The sequence below is a fragment of the Tursiops truncatus genome, chromosome 9 (genome assembly GCF_011762595.2).
Source record: "Tursiops truncatus isolate mTurTru1 chromosome 9, mTurTru1.mat.Y, whole genome shotgun sequence".
NCBI lineage: Eukaryota > Metazoa > Chordata > Mammalia > Artiodactyla > Delphinidae > Tursiops > Tursiops truncatus.
Genome location: NC_047042.1, coordinates 34,374,614 through 34,399,966, shown reverse-complemented (window position 1 = coordinate 34,399,966; position 25,353 = coordinate 34,374,614). Strand labels below are relative to the sequence as shown.

At 35.6% G+C, this 25,353-nt stretch overlaps 1 protein-coding gene across 12 annotated transcripts in view; it reads left to right on the top strand.

Annotated features, from left to right (window-relative positions):
* Positions 1-25,353, top strand: part of HDAC9 (histone deacetylase 9) — a 576,603-nt gene that overhangs the window by 498,861 nt on the left and 52,389 nt on the right. For all 12 annotated transcript variants that reach the window (XM_073809646.1, XM_033862982.2, XM_033862975.2 and 9 more), the window contains one exon: positions 21,376-21,460. In XM_073809646.1, the coding sequence (XP_073665747.1) occupies positions 21,376-21,460 (85 nt within the window). The remainder of the gene's footprint in view (positions 1-21,375; positions 21,461-25,353) is intronic.

The following is a 25,353-nucleotide window of genomic DNA, read 5'->3' as shown; positions in this document are numbered from 1 at the left end:
AATTGTAATGTCTCCTCATGCATTATTAATTGAGGCCTTTCTCATTTTTTCTTAGTCTAGGTAAAAGTTTATCAATTTTATCTTTTCATAAAACAAGCTTAGTTTTATTGATTTTTTTCTATTGTCTTTTTAATCTCTATTTTATTTATTTCCACTCCGATCTTTGTTGTTTCCTTCTTTCTACTAATTTGGCCTTAGTTTATTCTTCACTTTTTAGTTTCTTGAGGTGTAAAGTTAGGTTGTTTAGTTGAGATCTTTCTTTTTTCTTAATGTAAGCATTTATCACTATAAACTTCTCTCTTAGAATGGCTTTTGCTGCATGCCATACGTTTTGGTAATTTGTGCTTCCATTCTCATTTGTCTCAAGATTTATTTTATTTCTTTTGATTTCTTCTTTGACATATTGATCGTTCAGTAGCATGTTGTTAAATTACTATCTATTTGTGAATTTTCCAGTGTTTTCTTGTCATTGATTTCTAGTTTCATGCTATTGTGGTCAGAAAAAATAATTGGGATGATTTCAGTCTTTTAAAATTTGCTAAGACTGGTTTTGTGGCCTACTGTATTATCTCTCCAGGAGAATGTTCCATGTGTGCTTAAGAAGAATGTATATTCTGCCGCTGTTGGATGGAATGATCTGTATATGTCTGTTAGGTCTATGCCATCTAATGTAGTTTAAGTCCAGTGTTTCGTTATTGATTTTCTATCTAACCTATCCGTTGTGTTATATCCTCTTGGTGAATTGACCCCTTTTTCATTTTATAATGATCTTCTTTGTCTTATATTACAGTTTGGGGGTTAAAGTTTATTTTTTCTGATATAAGTATACCTGCCCTGCTTTTTGTTTCCATTGGCATGGCATATATTTTCCATCCCTTCACTTTCAGCCTGTGTGTCCTTAAACCTGAAGTGATTCTCTTGTAGACAGCATGTAGTTCAGCCTTGTTTTTTTAATCATTCAGCAACTATATATCTTGACTGGAGAATTTAGTCCATTAAATTTAAAGAAGTTATTGATATATATGGGCTTACTGTTGCCATCTTGTTGTTTCCTGGCTGTTTCGTACTTCTGTTTTTCCTCTCTTGCTGTCTTCCGTTTGCATTTGTGAATTGATGATTTTGTGTAGTGGTATGTTTTGATTCCCTTCTCTTTATCTTTTGCATATCTACTATAGGTTTTTGCTTTGTGGTTACCGTTAGGCTTACATAAAACTTCTTATAGTTTTAATAGTGTATAATATTTTAAGCCAATAACATTTTAATTTTTAATGCTTAGAAAAGCTCTACATTTTTATACTTTCCTCCCACAATTTATGTTTTTGATGTCAAAATATACATTTTTTATACTGTGTAATCATTAAAAATTATTGTAGTTATGGATTATTTTTAATACTTCAGTCTTTTAACCTTTACACTAGAGTTATAAGTGATTTACCCACCACCATTACAATATAAGAGTATTCTGAATTTAAGTATAAAAATATATATATGTATGTATATATATACATGTATGTATATACATGTATGTGTGTGTGTATATATATATTTATAATATATACATACTTTACCACTGAGTTTTATATACTTTTTTGTTTTCATGTTACTAGTTAGCATCCTTTAGTTCAGCTTGAAGAACTCTCTTTAACATATCTTGTAAGGCAAATCTACTGGTGATGAACCCTTTAGCTTTTGTTTGTCTTCAAAACTTTCTCCTTGAATTCTTAAGGACAGCTTTGCTGGGTGAAGTATTCTTGGTTGGCAGTTTTTTCTTACTACACTTTGAATATATTATCCCATTCGCTTATGGTCTGCAAGTTTTTTGTTGAAAAATCCACTCATAATCTTAATGAGATTCCCTTATATGTAACAAGTTGCTTTTCTCTTGCTGCTTTTGAGATTCTCTCTTTGTCTTTAAGTTTGACAATTTAATTATAATATACCTTGATGTGTGTCTCTTTAGATCCATCTTATTTGGTATTCTCTGGGATTCCTGGATCTGGATGTCTGTTTCTTTCCCCAGGTTAGGATAGTTTTTAGCCACTATTTCTTCAAATACACTTTCTGGCCCTTTCTCTCTCTTCTCCTTCTGGGAAACCTAAAATGTATATGGTGGTCTGCTTAATGGAGTTCATTAAGTCCTTTAAGCTATCGTCATTGTTTTTCATTCTTTTTTCTTTTGCTGCTTTGATTTGATGAGTTTCACTGCCTTGTCTGAGTTCCCTGATCTTTTCTTTTACTTGATCTAGTCTGCTGTTAAACTCCTTTATTGAATTTTTCAGTTCACTTATTGTATTCTTCAGTTCTGTGATTTCTGCTTGGTATTTTTTTTTTTTTAATTTTATTTAATTTTGGCTGCACTGGGTCTTCGTTGAGATACGCGGGCTTCCCATGGAGGTGGCCTCCCCTGCTGCGGTACACGGGCTTCAGCAGTTGTGGCATACGAGCTCAGTAGCTGTGGCTCACAGGCTCAGTAGTTGTGGCCCACAGGCCCAGCCGCTCCGCGGCATGTGGGATCCTCCCAGACCAGGGCTCGAACCCGCGTCCCCCGCATTGCAAGGTGGACCCTCAACCACTGCGCCACCAGAGAAGCCCTCTGCTTGGTATTTTTTAATATTTTCTTTCTCTTTGTTGAAATTCTCACTTTGTTCATGCATTGCTCCCTGACCTTGGTGACCATATTTAGGACTGTTATTTTGAATACTCTGTGGGGTAAATCACTTATCTCCATTTCACTAAGATTAGTTTCTGGAGATTTATCTTCTTTTGTTTGGAATATATTCCCCTGTTTCTTCACTTTCCTTGACTTTCTTTGTTGGTTTCTGCACATTATAAAAACACCCACCTCTCCCAGTCTTGATAGACTGGTCTCATTAGGAGAAGAACTTTGTCTATCAGCCCAGCCCAAGCTCCTGGTTACCTCTCAAACTTTTGTGATTGTCCAAGCCACAGTCTTCATTGTTAGTGGCTCCCAGTAGTTGAGGGTGTGCCCAAACCTATAAGTGTCCATAAGGCAAGAATCACAGTCAGCACCTAGAAGTAGGCTGATTAGAAGCTGACTGGAAAGTATGCAGTCAAACCCCTTCCAAAGAGAAACTGTGAGATGGAAATTTTTGCCTTTCCTTCTACACTGAACTCAGGTGTGTTGACATGAGGGGTACTCCTGTGCCCATTTAAAACTTACTTCTTTGTTTGCTACAGTCCTATGGGACTAATAAACACATACTCTATTAGCTGTCAGAGCTAGGTGATTTGGGGTCCCATCCTTCAGGTCGCAACCATAAAACTTGTGGTGCTAGATATGTGAACAAGCTCCTTCCATGGAGACACTTGGTGACTTGGTTTTATTGTTGGAGGGAACCAGAAGAAGAAGGCAGGAGAAGTGCCCACCAGCTATTGAACGCTCTGGGGAGAATCACAGTCAGCATCTTGATGTGAACTAATTAGAAGCCAGACCCCTCAGGCAGCAGCTTGTAAAGTATGTAGTCAAATCCCTTGCAGAGAAAGACTGGGAGATGAGCATTTTTGCCTGCTCCCTCTGCACTGATCCTTGGGAGGATAGCTATAGTATTGATGGTAAGTGCTCACATACTTAAGAACTGCTTTTTTGTTTGCTATGGTCCTATGGGACTCAAGAAACCAAGCCCTGTTGGCTTTCAGAGCTAAGTATTTTGGGAGCCCCTTCTTCTGGTGGGAGCCTTAAAAGTTGGGGTGCTAGATGTATAGTCCAAACCCTTCACTCCTCAGGGAGAAGCTGGGAAATGAGTGTTCATGGCAAAAGTGTATCTAAGAATTTCCCACCCATTTTGATATGGGTATTTTCTCATTTGCTCAGTGTGTAGTCGTCACTCAGCTAGTTTCTTTCAAGGGAATTGCTCTGTTTGTAGCTATACATTCAGTGCATCCATGGGAGGAAGAAAATTCAAGAGCCTCCTGTGTCACCATCTTGGTCTGGAGTCTTAAAAATATTTATAAACTCTTTTTTTCGGTCACCATTTGTAAATTCTTTCAGCTGAGAGATACATACTATTTCCATCTTACAGATGGTGATATCGAGTCTCAAAGAGGTTTGAGAAATCCATTCAAAGTCATGCAGCCAGAATGCAATAGATCCAAGACCTGAACTTGAATTTACATTGCCAAAGGTCATTCTTTTTTCTTTCACATCACATAACTAAATTGCAACATATTTTTCTGACTACTCTGGAGAAGACTTCAGATCAAATTACCATTAGATTCACTTCCAGACCATGGAAAGCTTTTGGACAAATTAATTGCAATTCAACAAATATTTCAAAGTTCATATGCATTCATTAATATCATCATATCAATTCATTTATTTTTCTAGTGAATGTACAGAATGTTACAGCTACTTTATATATTTTGCCTTTTTTCACAAACTCAAAATATTACTTTGCTTATAAAATAAACATATACAAAATCATTTTAAAAATCTGTAATTCATACTGTTCTTTAAAAGTAACTCATGATGGGCTTCCCTGGTGGCGCAGTGGTTGAGAGTCCGCCTGCCGATGCAGGGGACACGGGTTCGTGCCCCGGTCTGGGAGGATCCCACATGCCGTGGAGCGGCTGGGCCCATGAGCCATGGCCGCTGAGCCTGTGCGTCCGGAGCCTGTGCTCCGCAACGGGAGAGGCCACAACAGTGAGAGGCCCGTGTATCTCAAAAAAGTAACTCATGTTTTCACCTGCAGTATTTATGAAGGGGAAAAAGTATATTTTCTTCTGCACACTGAACACATAAGTTTTATTGTCATTATCTTACAAACCTATGATGTTTCAATATGATTATTGTGCTATATTTATTTAAGTAAATATGTACATTTTTAATTTGAAGGAAAATATGAGACAGAACACTTGAGCACTGCTCAAGTCTTTACTCTGTTGTGTAATATTAGCACAGTAACTCAAAGGATGTAACTATCTGGTGATTAATGTTGTTATTAGTGGACTGCTAATTCATATCACACACAGGTCATGGTGTCTAAGATTTTCTAAATATTAGAATATTTCTGAGATTCCTATGAACAAATAACATCAAACAGAATGTTGAGGTTTTATTTTTTGTTTTTTTTTGTTTTTCATTGAAATAAGGGAGTGCAAAAAATGAATACTACTTCTACCTTATCAGTTAATGTTGGGCTGTTGTCTCTGCCTACCAGATAACGTATTTTGCATATTCACCTATATTCTCAAATTACTTATTTCATTTTAAACATAGAAACATTTTAAGGAAGTAGATGGTTTTAATATTTGCATGCAAAGGCTTACACCAGATGTGCAGAAAATCACAGTATGGTGTGGATTGTGGCTCCATGGATGATTGACCTGCCCAGAAAGAAATGTTACCCAGTTTCAAAAGCCAACTACTTTTCCAACTATGTGAAAAGAAATTATGGATTTCACTGGCTCTATTTGAACACATTCATTCAAATGACATTCTATCTCTGTGCTCTTGTAATCTCTGCACTTGGCCCACTCCCTTCTTCCAAGGGAGGATTTCCAGTGAAGATGGAATAATTTTTCCTGTGGTCTCTTTCTTTAAAAGATGATTGTATTTCAGAACAGATGCAAGTCAGTTGTATGGAGTTACATGTTTTTCTTAATTTATCTGAATTTACTGAAAAAGCAAAATGGATGTGTTTTGTACCTTCCTTCCCTTGTATGCTCATTTGACTAGGATGTCTTTGATCACTTTATTATATAAGCTATACCTAGAGGTCAAAGACACTGTTTTCATAGAACAGTTACTGACATTAGAGGGATGTCACCTAATTTAAAGTTTGAGACCTATGCCTTTTCTCTATGTTTTTAGAAAGACCAGGCTTGAAATAGAGGAAGGGCTAAAAGTACCATTGGCCAATCTTAAACATGCCCACGTGTGTGTATAAATGCTAAAAATTCCAGTAAGTGATAAACTAAATGATTTTTTTGGGCTACATTGACTATTTAATCAACTTCAATTATCTGGATGTCTTATAGTAAATTTGATTTAGTTATTATAATACCCTAAATGCTACCTGTTCCTTTTCATTGGCTGTCTTCAATTACACAAGCACAATCTAAAATTTGTTCATTATGAACTAAACAAGAGAGATTTAAGTAATCTATGTCTTTCTTTTTTAATTGAGATATCTTAGGGATATAAGCAAAAATATAGATTTTTCACAAAATACTTTAAGGGTAACAGATGGATTTGGTATATTGAACTTTGAAAGGTAAATTTTGGTGTGTCAGGTCTATCAATACACAGAGAAACAAAGCTAAGAGAAAGAATGATTTTTTAAATGAAAAATGGAAGAAAAATACATATGTGTTGTACATTATAATTCATTTGAAAAAAGGAAATGAAAATGTAATACTTGAAACAACATATGAAACAAAAAGTTCTTCTCTCTTTCATTGACAATATAATTTATAATCCATGGCCTGGTTTTCTGTATTTTTTTCCAGTTCAAAGGTCATCATGACTAACAGCATCACTACACTGAAGTTTTAAGTTTCATTCCCTTAGAAAAACTAATATATAAGGCATAGTGCTTGTACCTCACCATTGAAAAAAAGTGCATACATGTCGTTTTCATAGTAGTATGTGGTAGGCTCTAGGTAAGAAAATAAAAAAGGATGTCTTTCAGGATACCAATTATTGCAATTTCAAATCCCATTTTCCTTCCAAACTCCCTTTTCAAGTGATTAATAGGGCAATTATAACTTATTATCCGGGATTTCACTTTTACAAATAACAAAATGTAGTAAAGCTTGAGCTTAAAACATTGGCAGAACATACACTGGCTTCTCAACACTGAACATGCAATTGAACTCAAATTAGGAAGGTCAAGAAGGGCTTTTTTGAGAGACTCTGCACTTTGTCAGATGTATTTATTCATGTGCAGAGGATTTAGAGTTCATAAACATTTTGCCAGTTTTTTGAATGCTATTTCTTTTCCTTGTTGTTCTTGGCCAGGCCATGTCAATACAGCAGAATGCTGCTTCATATGGCTTATTATCAGCAGAATAATATGTATTACATAACCCAAAGGGATTGTAAAATCAGCAGGAACTCTTGGCTCTGCATCTCAATGTAGATACATAGATGGGTACCACAAACTTGATTTTTTTAAAAAAACTAAGTTATCTGAGTGTTACACCCAAAATAGGCATTTCTTCTTTTTAAATATTTTTTTATCATGAAAGTGATCTAGTTAGCAAAACATCTCTTAACTATTCTTTTAAGAAATATGCACAAGGTCAGTCAAAATAATATACTATTGGATTAAAACTAATTTGAGCATGATACAGGAAATGCCTTGAGGCAACTGATTTTGAAGACATACCAGAAGTCCATTTTTTTCCTTTTTGTTGGCAAAGTTCAGGACTTGGATTTATCAGTCCAGTCACTGTATGATGAATATTTTTGAACTTCTTTAATGAAGCACTTAGAAACTCCAGCTTGAGGATTGTAAGAAATTAAAGTGACTATCTAAATGTGAAGAATCAGGTTGCTTGGGCTAGCATCAGAGATACCTATGTGAATAGTCACATCGTTTGTTAGTTATAGTAATAGAAACATCTGTGAGGTTCTCAGAGACACTGATTTTGGTAATCTGCATTTGTGCTGGCTGACAAACAATGTCACAGTTGCTTTAAGGCCACATTTGCCTACTGTTATGCAAAGCCAATTAGCAGCACCCTGGGTTGCTTCCTCTGAAAGAAATTTTCTTAGGAGGTGAGAAAAGCTTAAGCAGTTGGCATTCCTATGGAATTTAAAATAAAAACATTGAAAAACTTAAGATAGGTAAAAGAAAGGAGAGTACATATAGCACTAAGAGCCTTGAGTAGTGACTTGAGAACATGGCCATTAGAAGACCACCTGTCAAAACAGAATAAATGACTGTTTTAAGCTTGTTAGAGAAAAAAAAAATTGCCATAGACATGGAAACTGTTGAGATGATGCTACAGCCTCTGGTACTGAAGGTTCTGCACTTAACATTTGAGTCTATAGCATGTCTTTTCTTGATCTCCCTCACTCTTATTAAGGTTTGGCTTCTAGGCCTTTCTTCTTTCCCTCCTTTCTCTCTCTCTCTCCTGTTGATTAGGCTCAGCTGCTTTTATTTGACTTGATTTCAGCAACAGTGGCTACACTTAGTGATTGTGTATGTTTATAATCTTTCCAAGATGACTTTTTGCTCTAAAGGTGCTGAAAAATCTCTCGAATTGACTTAAGTGTTGACAACCACCGCTGAGGTGAACTGTTGAGATGTTGTTGTCTGAGTTGCTCATCAGGGGTTTGTTTGTATTAGATTTTGAATGGATGAGCCATTTTACCATCTTTTTCATCCTTTAGATGATGTATGGCTGACTCCATCGGGGAACTGGTGTGAATCTGGGAAAGCTTACAAAAGCTCCTAAATAGTTGCAAGTCATGAGTCGAGAGAGGTAGAAGTGACTACAGGGAAAATGTGTGATAATCCAGAGTAATGTTTTTCATGGTCTTTTCTTAGACTTTGAAACCTATCCGCACTCTGAAAAAGTGTATGGATAATCTAAAGAGTTAAAATGTTTTGGAAAATATTATTTGAAGATATTCTCTATTGTATTGATAGATAAAGCCTATGAATTTGCATTTCTTAAAAGCCTATGAGAAGTAGAGCCAAAGTGATTGTGGAGTTTTCTGTTTATCTGTTTTAGCAAATGCCAAATAAACTAGAAGTTATCTGGATAACTCAAAACTCCATCATGCAGATCTTCTGTACTGATTGTCTTTAGGCTTTTTCGAAGGTGTTAAAAGGAATGTGGGCTGGGAACCTGGACACTTCTTAGGGTTCTGGTTACCAATAAAGGAGAGAAAGCATTTCTTTTCAGTGGTGAAGTAAACATGTTATGATATTCATTTGTCTGTCTATTCATTCAGTAGTCTTTTATTGGACATCAATTTTATACCCGTAAGTTCTGATACAAGTAAAAGTAAAAGAAATATAAACAAAGTACTTTGGGAGTGTAATGTAGGACCCATTATTTTTAACTATAAGGATGGAGGAATATTTTAATAGAGGAAGTAACTTTTAACTTTGATCTTGAATAAAAATGATAATTTGACAAGCTGAAATCAAAGCAAAGAATTTCTCTCTTGTAGTGGAGATAACATAGATAAAGACATTAAGACTTCTTGGAATTGTGGATGACTCTTTTTTGGGCTTGTTTGTTTGTGGCAGAGGAGAGGATACTTTGAGTGGAATAAAAGTGAATAATGAGATTGGATCAGTGGAATGGAATACTGTAAGGAATTAGAATTCCTGTGGACAATATGGAAGACTTGAACAAATGAGTCCCATCCTTTGTGGTAAAATAACAACAAAACAGTGTGTGCGTTTTGAATAAGGCAATCTCATGCAAGAAAACAAAAGTTTATTAAGGAAATAATTGTTAGGAACAATTTCCCCCAAATTATCAACAAACAAAATAATAGCCTATTAGTGATATGTTAGAGCTGTCTCTTAATGGCTTGTGAGTGCTAAGTGTGTGCATCTCTGCTCAAATCTGAGTTCAGTGATATCACATTGTTAGCTTGAAATAGGCTATGGTGGGAGTATTTACACCATGGAAATCAGCAAATGCTACAAATTACAACTATTGTTTTTGACAGTCAGCTATTAAACATTTACCACTGTACCACTGCTGCATGATATGTGAAACAGGTCTTAGCAGAAAAGTCAATATTTCAAACACAGTATAGTAAAAATCTCTTTACGTAACAAAATAATTAAGAAAAAACAGTTTAAAACATGCATATCAGCAGATTGAAATAGAGAAAACAAAAAAGCAAATGAGGATAAGACAAACAAGAATAAAAGACAGTGAAACATGAGGAGTTACAAAACTTATTTGAAAAACAGGGACAAGGAAACAAGATTTTTTGCTTATAGGATGAATTAAGCCGTTTTTAATAACAATTGATGTCTAGACTGTGGACATTACATTAGGAAACTACACATAAAGCACTGACCGCACATCTCTTAAATGTTATTGAAACTTCAGTTTAACATGCACCTTTTAATATATATAGTATTTTCCTAACTCAACTGGGTGATTTGGAATATTTTCTCATTATATTGCATATTTACACTCTTACCTCAATGTTTAAACAAAATATTGATAGTGTGAATTATCCAACTAATTGTATTCATTATCCTCTTTCTAATAGACCACTATGCCTCCTTTTTACCTTTAAGTTCATTTTTAATTATTTAGCTAGTTATTGCCATAGATGCTTAAATATGCCATCATGTCCAAACTTTCCATAGTTAAGTACCATGGAAACTGTGGTATACTATTTGGATATGATAGTGGATAGAGGCACTTCCTCATAGTCTTCCTCCTTCCATTCATTGGCCAATATATTGTATAACCTACATTTATCTAAGCTGGGGTAGTTTTGGATAAAACTCAACTAATAGAATAATAACCATGTAATAATCTCAGAGTCTAGCCCCGCTGTCCCTCATATTTTATTAAGGGAATTCCTTCAGTATCTCCTGTGAGCTGAATGGCCATGACTGTACCCTTTGCCTCTTGGTCCTCCTGATAGTCTCTTAAGACTTGTTAGGTTTATATCACTTCTCTTGGCCAGAGGTGTATCTTTATTGCTGTGTGATATCATCATTGTCTGTATGAAGGTAGGTTGCAGGCAGACTCAGTCTGAACAATCGCAATAGTGTGTCAGTATAGTAACTTGATTATCAGTAGAATCTATTCTGATTTACTTTTGTTTCCCATCTATTTGGTCAAGAATTTTAATGACTCCAAATGAGTAAAAGGGGTTATTTTGAGAATGACTCATGAATCACAATATGGATAAAATTATATCCAGGTTTACTTAAGCAATCAAATTAAACATATACAACTAATTGCAGGCATCTCTAAGATAATTATTTCAATGAGAGCTGAGTTTTAACCACCAATCCCTCCTCACTAGGGAATCCAGAATAGTTCCTCAGCATGGAGAGTCAGGTCTTCATGGCACTCTGCTTCCCTTATCCTCTTGGTCTTGATCATCATATTCTTCCAAGGTTCCACAAGATCTTTGACCCTGACAACTGAACCTTTTCTGCATTTTTTTTCTGAGTTGCTTTGCATGTTATAGGGGACTTTCAGTTCCCTTTATAGGTGAATTTGTGGCCTGTATCTAAGAATGTAACTTGTTCTTGCTGCAAAACGTATAATCTCACTTTTTTTCTTAGATGCACCATAATATAGTAGAATAAGCATGGACTCAAGAACCAGACTTAGTTTCCCTATTCCCTTATGTCATAAAACATATTCTCTTTTTAAACTGCTTTTAATGATAAGATACAATATTCATATAGAAAAGTGCATTAGACATGAATGTACAATGCAATGAAATATCACAAATAGAACACATATATAACTATCAACCAAGTCAGTAAACAGAATAATGTCAGCACCTCAGCAGATCACATACACACTTTCCCAATCAGTACTTCCTTTCTCTTTTCTGAAAGTAACCAATTTTCTGGTTTCTAACATAAGATTTTAATTTATCTGTTTTTGAGCTTTGTATACATGAAATCACATATATATATATATACATATATATATGATTATATATATATAACTTATTTTGCTCAACATTGTGAGAGTCATCCATACTTGTGCAATAAGCTATAGTTTATTCATTTTCATCATTATATAGTATTAGATTCCATAGAAAGACTTTCCAGGACAATGTCATGGTTTATTTATCTATTCTACTTTTAATGAGTAGAGGGAATTTTTCTAGTTTGGGGGCTGTTGTAAACAGTACGGTGATAGACATTTTATAAATGTTTTTTTGTACATTTGTACACACATTTCTGTTGAGTATATATCTAAAAGTAGTATTGCTGGGTCATGGGGTATGCATGCATTTAATCTTTGTAGATAATACCAAACTGCTTTCCATAGGGTTTGTCACAATTCATACTCTATCAGCAGCATATGACTATTTCCATTGTTCTGTGTCCTTCCAAAACTTGGTATTAGCAGTCTTTTAAAATTTTGGACATTTTTGTTATGTGTGTAGTAGAATATCATCATGGCTTTGCTCTTCCAGAATACTAATTAACTAAAACAGCTCTTCATCTATTTATTATTTGTACATACCATTTTTGAAGCACCTATTCAAGCTTTTGTTTACTTTCAGATGGACATTTTCTTACTTATTTGAGCAGTTCTTTTTTTTTAAATAAATTTATTTATTTTTGGCTGTGCTGGGTCTTCGTAGCTGTGCGGTCTTTCTTTAGTTGCAGAGTGCGGGGGCTACTCTTCGTTGTGGTGCACGGTCTTCTTATTGCAGTGGCTTCCCTTGTTGCAGAGCATGTGCTCTAAGCACACGAGCTTCAGTAGTTGTGGCACGTGGGCTCAGTAGTTGTGGCTCACAGGCTCCAGAGTGCAGGCTCAGTAGTTGTGGTGCACGGGCTTAGTTGCTCCGCAGCATGTGGGATCTTCCCGGACCGGGGCTTGAACCCTTGTCCCTTGCATTGGCAAACGGATTCTTAACCACCGCGCCACCTGGGAAGCCCTGAGCAGTTCTTTATAGATTCTGTTGTTGGTTTCATATGTTGAAATACCTTGTCTGTCTTTTTACCCTCTTAATCATGTCCTTTGATAAATAAAAATAATTTTCAATGTAGTAATTTATCAGTCATTTCCTTTGGGATTAGTTCTTTTTGTATTCTGTTTAAATATTCTTTCTGTATACGCAAAATCATGAAAATATTCTCTCTATTCTCTTCTTAAAGATTTTTGACTTGAACATTCAGATGTGCAGTTCTTCAGGAATTGCATATGTATATGGCATAATTTAGAAGTCAAGTTTTTTTTAATGTGGATATATAGTTGATCAAGTACCATTTATTGAAAAGGCCATTCATTCCTTATGGCTCAGCAGTGGTATCTTTATCCATATATACATGGAGACTCTAGTCTTTTCTGCAGGTCTCATTATCCTTGAGACATTATCAGACTGTCTTCACTTACATAGTGTTATAAGCAATCTTGATATCTAGTAAAACAAATCTCCCAGTTTGTTTTTCTTCAAGACAGTCTTGGTTACATTTGTCCCCTTTGTGTTTTCATATACAATTTTAGAATCACCTTGTACAATTTCACAAGATACATATAAATGGATTTAGTTCACCAATAAAAGCAAAGATTATCACATAGTAATAAAAAGTGCTGTTTAAAGGGACACTTTCTGTGATATAGTGATAAAGTTTGAATATAAAAAATGAAGAAAAGGGACTTCCCTGGTGGCACAGTGCTTAAGAATCCGCCTGCCAATGCAGGGGACACAAGTTCGATCTCTGGTCCGGGAGGATCCCACATGCCCTGGGAGGATACCACATGCCACGGAGCAGCTAAGCCTGTGCGCCACAACTACTGAAGCCCGTGTGCCACAACTACTCAAGCCCATGTGCCTAGAGCCGATGCTCCACAACAAGAGAAGCCCCTGCCGTGAGAAGTCCGCACACCACAACGAAGAGTAGCCCCAGCTTGCCTCAACTAGAGAAAGCCCATGCACAGCAATGACGACCCAATGCAGCCAAAGATAAAATAAATAAATAAATAATTAATTTTAAAAAATTTAATGAATAAAAAATTAAACTACATTAACTTACTGAATGAAAGCTTACATGGCTCTATCAGTATCACTTTAGTGGATGTTAAGACAAAAAAAGAACTAGAGTTAGAGATGCTTCATAGTGGTAAAATATTCTATTAACTGGTAGGATAAAACAACTTAAAATTGTGTTTTAATAACACAGCTTCAAAGCATATCAAGAAAAAGCTGAATGAAACAAATGGAAAAAATAGTTAATACCACAATCATAGTGACAGACTTTAAGACACCTCTTTCAGCAGCTGATAGAGAAAGAAGACAGTAAAAAAGGGGGGTATGTATAAGACTTAAACACCTTAATAAACCTGCTCTAACTGAAATAAATAATAGGCTTTACCCAGTAACTGCAGAATATCATTCTTTTCAAGGACACATGTAAAGTTTTCAAAAATAGACCATATTTGGGGGTATAAAGCAAGTTTCAGTAAGTTTCAGCTAATGGATTTCAAAGAGTATAATCTCTCATAGTGAAACTAAACTAGAATCTATATTATATAACAAATGGAAAGATATCCCATGTTCATGGATTGGAAGACTTAATATTGTAAAAATGCCCTTACTACCCAAAGTAATCAAGAGATTCAATTACAATTCCTATCAAAATCCCAATACTTTAGCATTTTTTACAGAAATAGAAAAAAAATTCTAAAATTCATATGGAATCACAAAGGACCACAAATAAAAAAGCAATATTGAGAAAGAAGAATGAAGTTGGAAGCATCATATGTCCTGATTTCAAAATATATTACAAAGCTACAGTAATCAAACAGTAGGGTACTGCCATAAAAACAGACATACAGACCAAGGGAACAGAATAGAAAGTACAGAAATAAATCCACACATATATGGTCAACTGATCTTCAAAAGAGTGCTAAGAATACAAAATAGAGAAGGGATAATTTCTTGAACAAATAGTATCGGGAAAACTAGATATCCACTTGTAAAAGAATGAAGCTGTACCCTTTTCTTATACCATGCACAAAAATAAATGGGTAAGTAGTTAAATACTTCAACATAAGACCTCAAACTATAAAAATCCTTAAAAAAAAAAAATAAGGGTAAACTTTTATGACTTTGGTCTCAGCATTAATTTCATGGATATGACACCAAAAGCACTGGCAACAAAACAGAATAAACCAGTGGGACGACATCAAACTGAAAAACTTCTGAACAACAAAGAAGACATTCAACAGAGTAAAAAGGCAATCTATGGAATGGGAGATAATATGTCCAAACCATATATCTGATAAGGTGTTCATCTCCAAAATATATATGGAACTCTTAACAGCTCAGTAGTAAAATATAGTAAACCTGATTTTAAAATGGGCTAAGAACTTAAATAGACATTTCTCCAAAGAAGACATACAAATGGCCAACAGGTATATGAGAAATGCTTAGCATCACTAATCATCAGGGAAATGTAAATCTAAACCACAATGAGATATCACTTCACATCTGTCAGAATATCAGGATGACGATTATTTAAAAAACAAACAAAAAAAACCCCCAAAGACAAGAAGTGTTGGCAAGGACGTGGAGAAATTAGAATGTTTGCATTCTGTTGGTGGGGATACAAAATGGTGCGACTGCTATGTAAAACAGTATAGAGGGCTCTCAAAAAATTAAATATAGAACTACCATGTGATCCAGCAGTCCCACTTTTGGGTATTTATCCAAAAGAATCAAAATCAGGATCTCAAAGAGACATTAGCACTATGAATACTGAAGCCCTATTCACCATAGCCAAGATGTAGACACCAGCTAAATGTTCACTGACAGATGAATGGATAAGAAAATGGTATATACATACAATGGAATAGTATTCAGTCTTTAAAAGGAAGGAAATTCTGCAATATGCAACAACTTGGATAAACCTTGAAGACATTATACTAAGTGAAATAATCCAGTTGCAGAAAGACAAATACTGTATGATTCCACTTATATAAGGTATATAAAATAATCAAATTCATAGAATCAAAGAGTGGAATGGTGGTTGTCAGCAGATGAGGAGAGGGAGAATTGGGGAGTTACTAATCAATGGACATAGTGTTTCAGTCAAGCAAGATGAATAAGCTCTAGAGAACTGCTCTATAACATTGTACCTATAGTCATTAATAGCGTACTATACACTTAAAAAATCTGTTTAAGTAGTTAGATCTCATGTTCAGTGTTCTTACTACAATAAAATTAAATTAAAAAATAAAACAAAATACCAGTGATGTAAAATAAAAAGATGAAGTGTAAAACAAAACTTTGAAAAAGTGGTTGTATAATTTGAAATAAAAAGATAATTGGAAAATCTCATATATTTGGAGATTTCAAAATACAATCTCTTATGTGTCAAAGAAATCACAGTAAATTTAGTATTTTGAGCTGAATAATTATGAAAATATGAAATATCAAAAAAAGTGTAATATGTATAAGCTGAATTTGGAAACACATGTAAAGCTTTAAATGTATATACTAGAATAGAAAAAAGTTTAAAATTACAGATAGAAACACACAACTCAAGAAATTAGGAAATCAAAGCAACAAATTAAACATGAAGTGAGTGACTTAAATATAAAGAAACAATGAAATAAAAATAAGCATATAATATATAAGAATTAAAATGTCAAATTTTAGTTCTTTGAAATAATTAACAAAATTGATAGCACTCTAGAAAGACTGATTGAAAGAAAAGTCCTACATTACCAGCACTCTGAATGAAAAAAAGACTTTACCACAGATTTTAGTGTATTAAAATGATTACAAGAGGGCTTCCCTGGTGGCGCAGTGGTTGAGAGTCCGCCTGCCGATGCAGGGGACGCAGGTTCGTGCCCCCGTCTGGGAGGATCCCACATGCCGCGGAGCGACTGGGCCCGTGAGCCATGGCCACTGGGCCTGCGCGTCCGGAGCCTGTGCTCCGCAACGGGAGAGGCCACAGCAGTGAGAGGCCCGCATACTGAAAAAAAAAAAAAAAAAAAAAATGATTACAAGAGAATATTTTAAAAAAACTTCATGTAAAAGAAAATTGAAATTTTATTTGAAATGGAAAAATTCTTGTAAAAATAAACTGAATCAAAAAGACAGAAAATTTGAATGCTACCATAATTAACAAAATTGAATCTTCAATACCAGATATACCAACAGAAAACACCAGCCCCATATAGCTTCAGCAGTGAATTCTGCTAATAATTTATACTGTTTTAGAGTAAAGGGGAAGATGGGAAGAGAACACTTCATAAATGATTTTTGAGGCTAGTATACTATTGACACCCAAGCTCAAAAGAACATTATAAAAAAAGAATATTACAGGAAAATCCTGCTTATAAGCATAGCAGTTAAAACCCTAAACAAAATATTAGCAGTTCATCATTATCTTAAAAACCCATAATATAATTGTGTTTAGGCCAAGAATGTAGGATATTAACATTCCAAAATAAGTTGTTATAATTCACCACATTAAGAGAATGAAGAAGAAATATAACCATTTCAATAGATGTTTAAAAATTTGATAAATTAGACACTCAATTATGAACTACTTTTGATAAACTGGGAATAACTTATTAGCTTGATAAAGGATATCTACAAACATCCTATAGTATGCATCAGATTTAAAAGCGAAACATGAGAATTTTTCTTTGAAATAAAAAAACATGACAAAGATATTCACTCTTAGTGCTTCATTTTAACATTACACTGGTGGTCCTAGACAGTGCAATAGGGTAAGAAAAAGAAATTTAAAAATATAAAGATTGGAGTGGAATAAATAAATCTCTCTTTATTCACAGAAGATATGATTATATAAAGTCTATACAAAATTATTTGTTTATACATCATTGGAATTAATAAATTAGTTTAACAAAATGGATGGTTAATTTAAAAATCAATTAAAAATCAATTATTTTGATTTAAAAGTGAATTATCTCTGTTGTTTTCCCAATTCTTTTAGTCTAAAAACATGCCCTGATTATGGCAGACAGCCAAGTGGAAGAACATATTCCATGTAGGTCTGTTAGCTATGGCGAGCCAAATAAAGCCTATCTCCCCATGTTTTCTTTCAATTAATCATTCCTCCATTCATTCAACATTTTTTTTAAATGCCTATTATATACCAGGCTCTATCTTTGCCTTTAAATTGCTCACAACAAAATAGAGAATGACACACATGGCTGACTACAATATAATGTGTAGAGTAATAAACAAGAGAATTTGTGTGGAAAGGAGACAACGAGTGGAAGCAGTTTGCTCTATCAGAGGATTTTAGAAAAGATTTCAGAGCAGGCAGTGTTTGTGTTAGTCCTTGAATGATTTAGTAAGGTTTCACCAATTCAAAGAAGGATAGGGAAAATACAATTCAGAGAGAACAGAATAAATAAAGGTATAAGAGTATGCCAAGTATACTTGGCACATTTGGGAAACATAATATAAAAGCTAAGAGTACTTAGTAGATCCTTTGCTTGGTTGATGTGTGCATCTGTCCTCTTGTATCTGTTATATTTTGCAAAATATGTTTAGCTTTTTTTTTCTGTTCTTTTCTCAATCATGAAAATAATAGAGATGATTTTCATGTCTCATAAGTACAAAGTGAGTTTTAAAACTTCTTCTCGAGCTTCTCCAAGGATACCCTTGCCTTTTTCCATAAGTGCATGTTAGCCAACTAAAGTGATTTTTGATGATTTAAATGATCTGATTCTAAAGAATCTGAAAATTATTTATTCACAACATGATAATGGCCCCAACTTTTATGGTGTTTTAAAATAGCTGTAGTACTTAGAAATTACATGGTATATGCATGTACATTGTACATTCAGATGTATTGATACATCTGAATTGTATCAATAGGGTATTGCAACTTTCTGTAAAAGATGTAGAAAAGTAAATACCCCTATACTGAGTCTGAAAATTTATATAAAGAATTGCAGTAAGTAATGATTGCATTTAAGCTTTAGATATAGGAAACCTAGATGAGAGCTTCAAATGTCAAGAAGTTGTGTTAAATCATCTAGTGTATCTTATAACTCTATTATTACTTGATGGAATTGTGCAAAAAGACGGTGTGATGGGTGTGTGATATTTCCTACATCTGCATCTGTTTGATCTTAGTATAACTTTTGCATGCAGAAGTTCTCTGGTTTGCATAAATTATTTCCTTATTTATCTTTTAATAACTCTTACTAACATTGATTAGCCTTATTGCCAGTGTTTTTGCTACATCTTATCGGCCAAACTAGATATATAACACAGCTTTACTGTATATTCTTATTTTTTGCTCCAAAGTTATAAAATATGACTATTTGTTTAATATTACTTTATTACAGTTAGTTATTAGATTTTATTAATAATGACCAATACTCATAAATATTTATTAAACAGATGCTTCAGTCAGATGTTTTTAGTGCTTATAACTGTGAATTATTAAATCAACAAACTCGTTTAGAAAAGACAACTCAATTCTGTGGTCCCTCTATACAAGGTTTTAATATTATGAAAACAGACTAAATGCTGCTTGCCTTCTTGCCAACTGAGAGTATTACCCATTACCTTCTCAGCAGAGCTACTAGAGAAAAAAATAAAGAACCTACATTGAGAACTTTCTGAATTCAGCTCTGTCTGTGTGTATACACTCAAAATGAAACAAATTGGGGCAATTTACTGAAGGTTAAATCCTCTAAATGACATTCACCTAAAATATGCAGGGAAATGGTTTGGGAGGCTTAAATTATCAATGTAATTGCCTTAATTCTCTAGGTTGCTTTCATAAGTAGACACAACTTTATCGTATCTAACTGACAATTCCAAATTGGAGGTTTAGGGTTGTTTGTATTTTTACTCTCAACACTCTGCATCAAGTTTACTTTCTACATAACCCAGGTCCTAAAAATAGCCCATGGACCTAATGTGAGAGTGTTCCAGAAGTGAGGTTTTTACATTAATGATGTGCCTGTAGCTTTCTTTCCAGTAGCTAGCACCTTTCCATTTGTCAGCATTTTACCCTGAAGTCTCAGGAAAGCTTGTTTAAGAACTAAATATGCTCATACTACGTTGTGCTTTTATTCTTAAGTATTCGAACATAGAGTGATATTTCAGAACATCTTGTTAATAAAGTCTGCCTAATTTCTATTAAAATTTTTCTCTAAGCCCTGAGAGAGAAGTGAAAGGAAAGATTATTTATGAGCAAGGTAGCTCAGCCCTAATTCTTGAGTAAGAGTTTTCCAAGTAACCTTCCGTTTATGATTCAGCAATTCCTCTGAGTTAAGAGGGTGTTACTAGGATAACATATTTTTGAAGATACTATCTGAAATACCAGATTTTTTAAAAAAATGATTTTTAACAAATTTTAAGAGTTGAAGATTGCAGAACCTTTCACTGACACTGTGGGTTTTTTTTTTTTTTCCTCTTGCCAAACTGTACTGCAAGTAAACCTTTTGATGTTTTAAATGTTTTTCTTTGGCAGCTAAGAAAAACACTCTGGAAAGTTATATTTAGTGAATTTACCCATGTATAAATATCCCTGAGCTAGTCTGTTATCCTATGGCATCTGGAAGAAAGGTGCTATTGTTTTAGATTCCATGATTAAAGTATAGAATAATCAATTCAGAGAGACCCTGGGGGGAAGATTCACTCACACATGCTGTGGAAACTTGGAATCCCTGAGTTTTTTAGTTTTTTTCTACAGATGAAGAGACATAGATGGGTTCATGTTTTAGCACAGTGTCTAGTGACATTGTTTCCCGTTCTTGCCATATAATAGTTTGGCCTATTTGAGACTACTGACTTTAACTTTTATAAGAAAACTTTTTTGTTGTTGTTAATCCCTTTTTACTATTACTTTCCTCGCTTTCTGGGTCACAATAGCTGGACAGCTATTTTGTTTGCAAGTGCTCTGCTATGCAGTTTGTCCTGCTCCACACGAAGCCACATCACCAACGTATTCCCAGGGATGCATCATCAGATTTAGTTCTGCCAGAACACTCCATAAATTATTTAAAGCTCTTCTTCATTTCTTGCAAAACAATGTTTGCTGAGCTTCCCCATGAAAAATCAGTGTAATTCCAGAAGATCAGGATAGATTTGCAAGACAGGAATTTGTCCTGTGCTTCCACATGGCTATCTGCATAGATGTGAATACAGTGGAAGTTAAATGAAAATGTACAGTTATTTTACTTTTGGTTTTATTTGAGCATTTTCTCTACTACTTATTCAATAGCAGTTGAATAAGAGCAGCTATGTCTCGTGGCGTTCTGCTGTGAAGTGTCCAAAAGTGTAAGGTAGTTAGGTGTAAAAACACCACAAAAGTATGGATAATAGACTGCCCACCTTCTGTCTACTTCAACTTCCCTGAGGTTTCGTTTGCAGGGCCCAGCTGCATATACAGACATGATGGAATTTGGTTTGTCAGGAACCTACAAAAATTACACAAATAACTCGGATTTTTAATGAATAATACACAGACATGCACCTGCTTCAGGGACTTCATAGATTAGTTTTGTGACCAGTAGAAAATCCCCTTGGAATTCAATTACATTGCTGCAAAACAGAAAATAAAACTGGCTACACTTTTGGAACTGGTATCAGCAAAATGTTAAGTAGTTCTTGGAGCAGGCTTTTTTTTAGGTTGTTTCAATTTGGTGTGCTTCTGTGAAACTTATTATAAAGTCATAATGTTCTGCTCATATCATTATTTACCATTCTTGCAGCTGGAGCCACTTGCAGAAGATATTCTCCAACAAACTCCGAATATGAATGCTGTTATTTCTTTACAGAAGATCATTGAAATTCAAAGTATGTCTTTAAATTTTTTTTAATATTTCTAATAAGGTACTAATTAAGCTTATATTGAGAATTAGAGCACATGAAAAATATATTTGAGCTTCTCAAATATAAGGAATATATTTAAAGTAATTATAATTTCCACATATTACGTATCCATACCTAAATGTGTTTTGTTGCCTTGCTGTTAATGTGGCAATCTTATCTCACACTGATAACGAAATTCAGAGACTCTAGATTTAGAACCTTGTTTTTCTCATATTTTCCAAAAGTGTTTGGATTTTTTTCCATTACTGCCACTAAGTATCTACTCAGAGCTATGAAATTAACATAGAAATTGTGATTATATTGTCCAGTCTTAACTGAGGTAAGTTATCTCCTAGTGATGTTGGAATTCACCAGTCATTTACTGGTTTTAAGTTTGTCAATAGAGGAAAAAGTTCACGAGAAAGCCTACTAGAAAATCCAACTGAACAAAAAGGAAAAGTCAGAGACCTTTTTACTATCCCAGTTCCTTTCACATCACTGTTACTTTCTCAGGAATTACTCTTTTTTAGATGATAACATGCATGAGTGTTCACACACGCACGCGCATACACACACACACACACACACACACACACACACACACACACACACACACACACACACACACACACACACACACACACACACACTGAAAGCAAGCACAAATTGACATGAAAGTCAGCATGAATGGGAAAACCAAATGGCAAAATTAAGTGTGAAGGAGGATCAGAAAACCCTTAGCTTTGCTACTCTTTTGTAGAAGCATTTTTTAACACCGCTGGAGAAGCCACCTTCCATCTATCTCTGAGTCCTTGTCTTTGCTTGCTCAGTAGTAATTTGGAGATATGGTTGTGACTGGGGTTCTGTTATCCATTCATCTGGTGCTTATGCAATCTAATCTAATACTTCATTAAGGTGACCAGCAGCATAAAAAATATCTACTTTTTACACATACGATTCTTTTTTTTCCTGAGTATTGTTTTCCCATTATATACACAGACTATTAAAAATTATTGTCCCTATGTATATTATGATCACATCACTTTCAATAAGCATTCTTAAAATACTTATTACATGTTGATACATGATAACTTGAGCACTTATCAAGGCAAGGCACAGAAGAGGAATAAGGCAGTTTCTAGCACTAGGGAGTTTACACTCCAGTGAGTGAGAGGCACTAAAATAGATCATTTCAATAGAAGTCACAACACGCACTGAGATCATGGACAAGAAACAGTCATTTTCTTAAGTCCTTTGCAGCCAGAAGGAGAAGTACTGCAAAGTGAGGAAGGTTCACGGAAGGTTTGAGGAAGGCTCCTTGGCAGTGATAGGGCCTGACCTTGGTCTTAAGGTCTTATTACTGACCAGCGTTCTTGGCCTCCTTAATCAATAGAAATTGATCAGGGGCCAGACAAGAAATTCAGGCTAGGCTTTATTGGGGCCCCTGCTGCAGCAGCCCGGAGCAAAAACAAACAACAGATTCCTTTGTTTGCTCGCTGGCTGAGGAGGGGGCGTAAGCTTCCTCTTTATATGAGGTTGAGGTTAAGGTTGTGTCCAGGGGTCGGGCCAGAGGGGTGGCTTAGGTGTTTTGCCCGCCCCTTAGGTGGTGGTGTGTGCAGGGAGCGTGCGCAGTACGCTGCTTTTGCTGCTGACCCCCTGCTTTTGCTCCAGGCTCTTCAAAAGTGGCTCTTGGGTTTTTTGGTCCCTTTGTATCTTTTGTCCAGAATTGCCCCAACTGGGCATGCAGGCAGTTATTTTTAGTCCCATATAGCTTCTTTGTATTTTGTTGCTTGAAGAGAGGTGTGTCCAGGTGCAAGCGTTACAGCAGTGCAGCAAAGGGTCCCAGGTCCCAGTTTGTCTCAGTCTGAACAGGATTTTGGCCAGATGAAGAAAGAGTGAATGTTCTGAAGGAAATAACGGAAGCAAAAGACTCAATTTTCACATAGGTGTAAAAATTCATGGTTTATATATGTCTTTAGAAACCATGCTGTTGTCTGTTGCATTGGATCTAACTTGCCAGTAATGACTTTCCACTGCATGATGGTTTTCCTTTCACCACTGACATTTTTGAGTGACTTGTACAGTCTACTTTAGCCAAACAAACCTGTTTGACTCTTGAAAAGGATTCACTGAACTATCAAAATTGGCTGGATAAGAATTCTGCCCCTGTGGATTGTGAATCTCTGTCTTTTGCTCCAAAATGCCTTTCAAACACCCAACACTGACCATTTCCCCCATTTAAAAATCTATTTCTGGGGCTTCCCTTGTGGTGCACTGGTTAAGAATCTGCCTGCCAAGTCAGGGGACATGGGTTTGAGCCCTGGTCTGGGAAGATCCCACATGCCACGGAGCAACTAAGCCCGTGTGCCACAACTACTGAGCCTGCACTCTAGAGCCTGCACACCACAACTATTGAAGCCTGTGTGCCACAACTACTGAAGCCCTCGCACCTAGAGCCCGTGCTCGCAACAAGAGAAGCCACCGCAATGAGAAGCCCACACGCCACAACGAAGAGTAGCCCCCACTCGCCGCAACTAAAGAAAGCCTGCGTGCAGCAGCGAAGACCCAATGCAGCCAAAGATAAAATAAATAAATTTTTAAAAAAATCTATTTCCTCCTAAACTCATATTGAAGATTCCACCCAGAGCTTGTTAATCCAGTACTTCTGTAAAGTCTCCGCACTAACGTGTAGATTTTAAGTGGTATTTTTATTTAAAATTTTTCTATTATTTGAGTTTTTGTATGTTTTATGGTCTTTCGATCATGGTTCCTTAATTATATGATAATTATCAAGAGGATGGAACCGTGTCTTCTCACCCCCACTTGTACCTGCAGGCAGGGTTGGTACCAGAGACGAGGTTTGAAGTGCATGGAAACCTGGGAATTGAGAGTTGGAAGATTTGAGCAGGATTGATTCGAATAACTCTTCAAGGCCCTAGGGAACCAAAACTTGCATCAAAGAGAGCTTCTGAAGAAGAATGCCTCCTTCTGAGTCATGGATACAGTATATGGTATAGTGGGTACTGTTGTTGGCTACTCAGTAACTATGTGTTCCTCATGTCTACTCACAAGAAGCCTGGTTTCACACATGAATCCTTGCCACCAGATACAGTACAGATCAGGGGAAGATGAACTTATGCCCAGCTCCAAAGGAGCTGTTCTTAGTCCAAGGCTAAACTTGTCAACCCTCTTACCAGTGATTAGTTAAGGAGTGGGTACTTGACCAATTCTGGCCGGGGAGAAGCAGGGCTGGCTTCATGGGCTTTCAACCAGTGTAGTCACACAGGCCCCACACTTAGAAGGGCCCTACACATGGTTTAATGCTGTTACTCTTGCTGCCTTAAAATTCTCACTAATTTGTATTTTGTGACCAGGAGCCCACATTTCATTTTGCACTGAGCCTTGCTAATTATGTAGCCAGTCCTGATGAAAATCAAGGTGCTGGTGATGCAAAAAAATATTTACCAAAAAAGACTGAGAGTAGCATCACCACAAGGAGAACTCAAGTTGTGCTTGAGAAGGAACTGAATGGTGGGTTGAGGTTGTAAAAGGGAAGATAAACACAAGATTACAGTGATCTCTCACCAGTTGGGACATAGGGTGAAAATCTGTACAGAGAAAGTGCTTCAGTACTGTGGCTCTGACCACTGTGTGGTACATTTTTGTGTGTTTCTCTGAATTGTGTGTCTTTGGGGCTACTCTTTTTTTTGTTTTTTAAACATCTTTATTGGAGTATAATTGCTCTACAATGATATGTTAGTTTCTGCTTTATAACAAAGTGAATCAGCCATACATATACATATATCCCCATATCTCCTCCCTCCCACCCTCCTTATCCCACCCCTCTAGGTGGTCACAAAACACGGAGCTGATCTCCC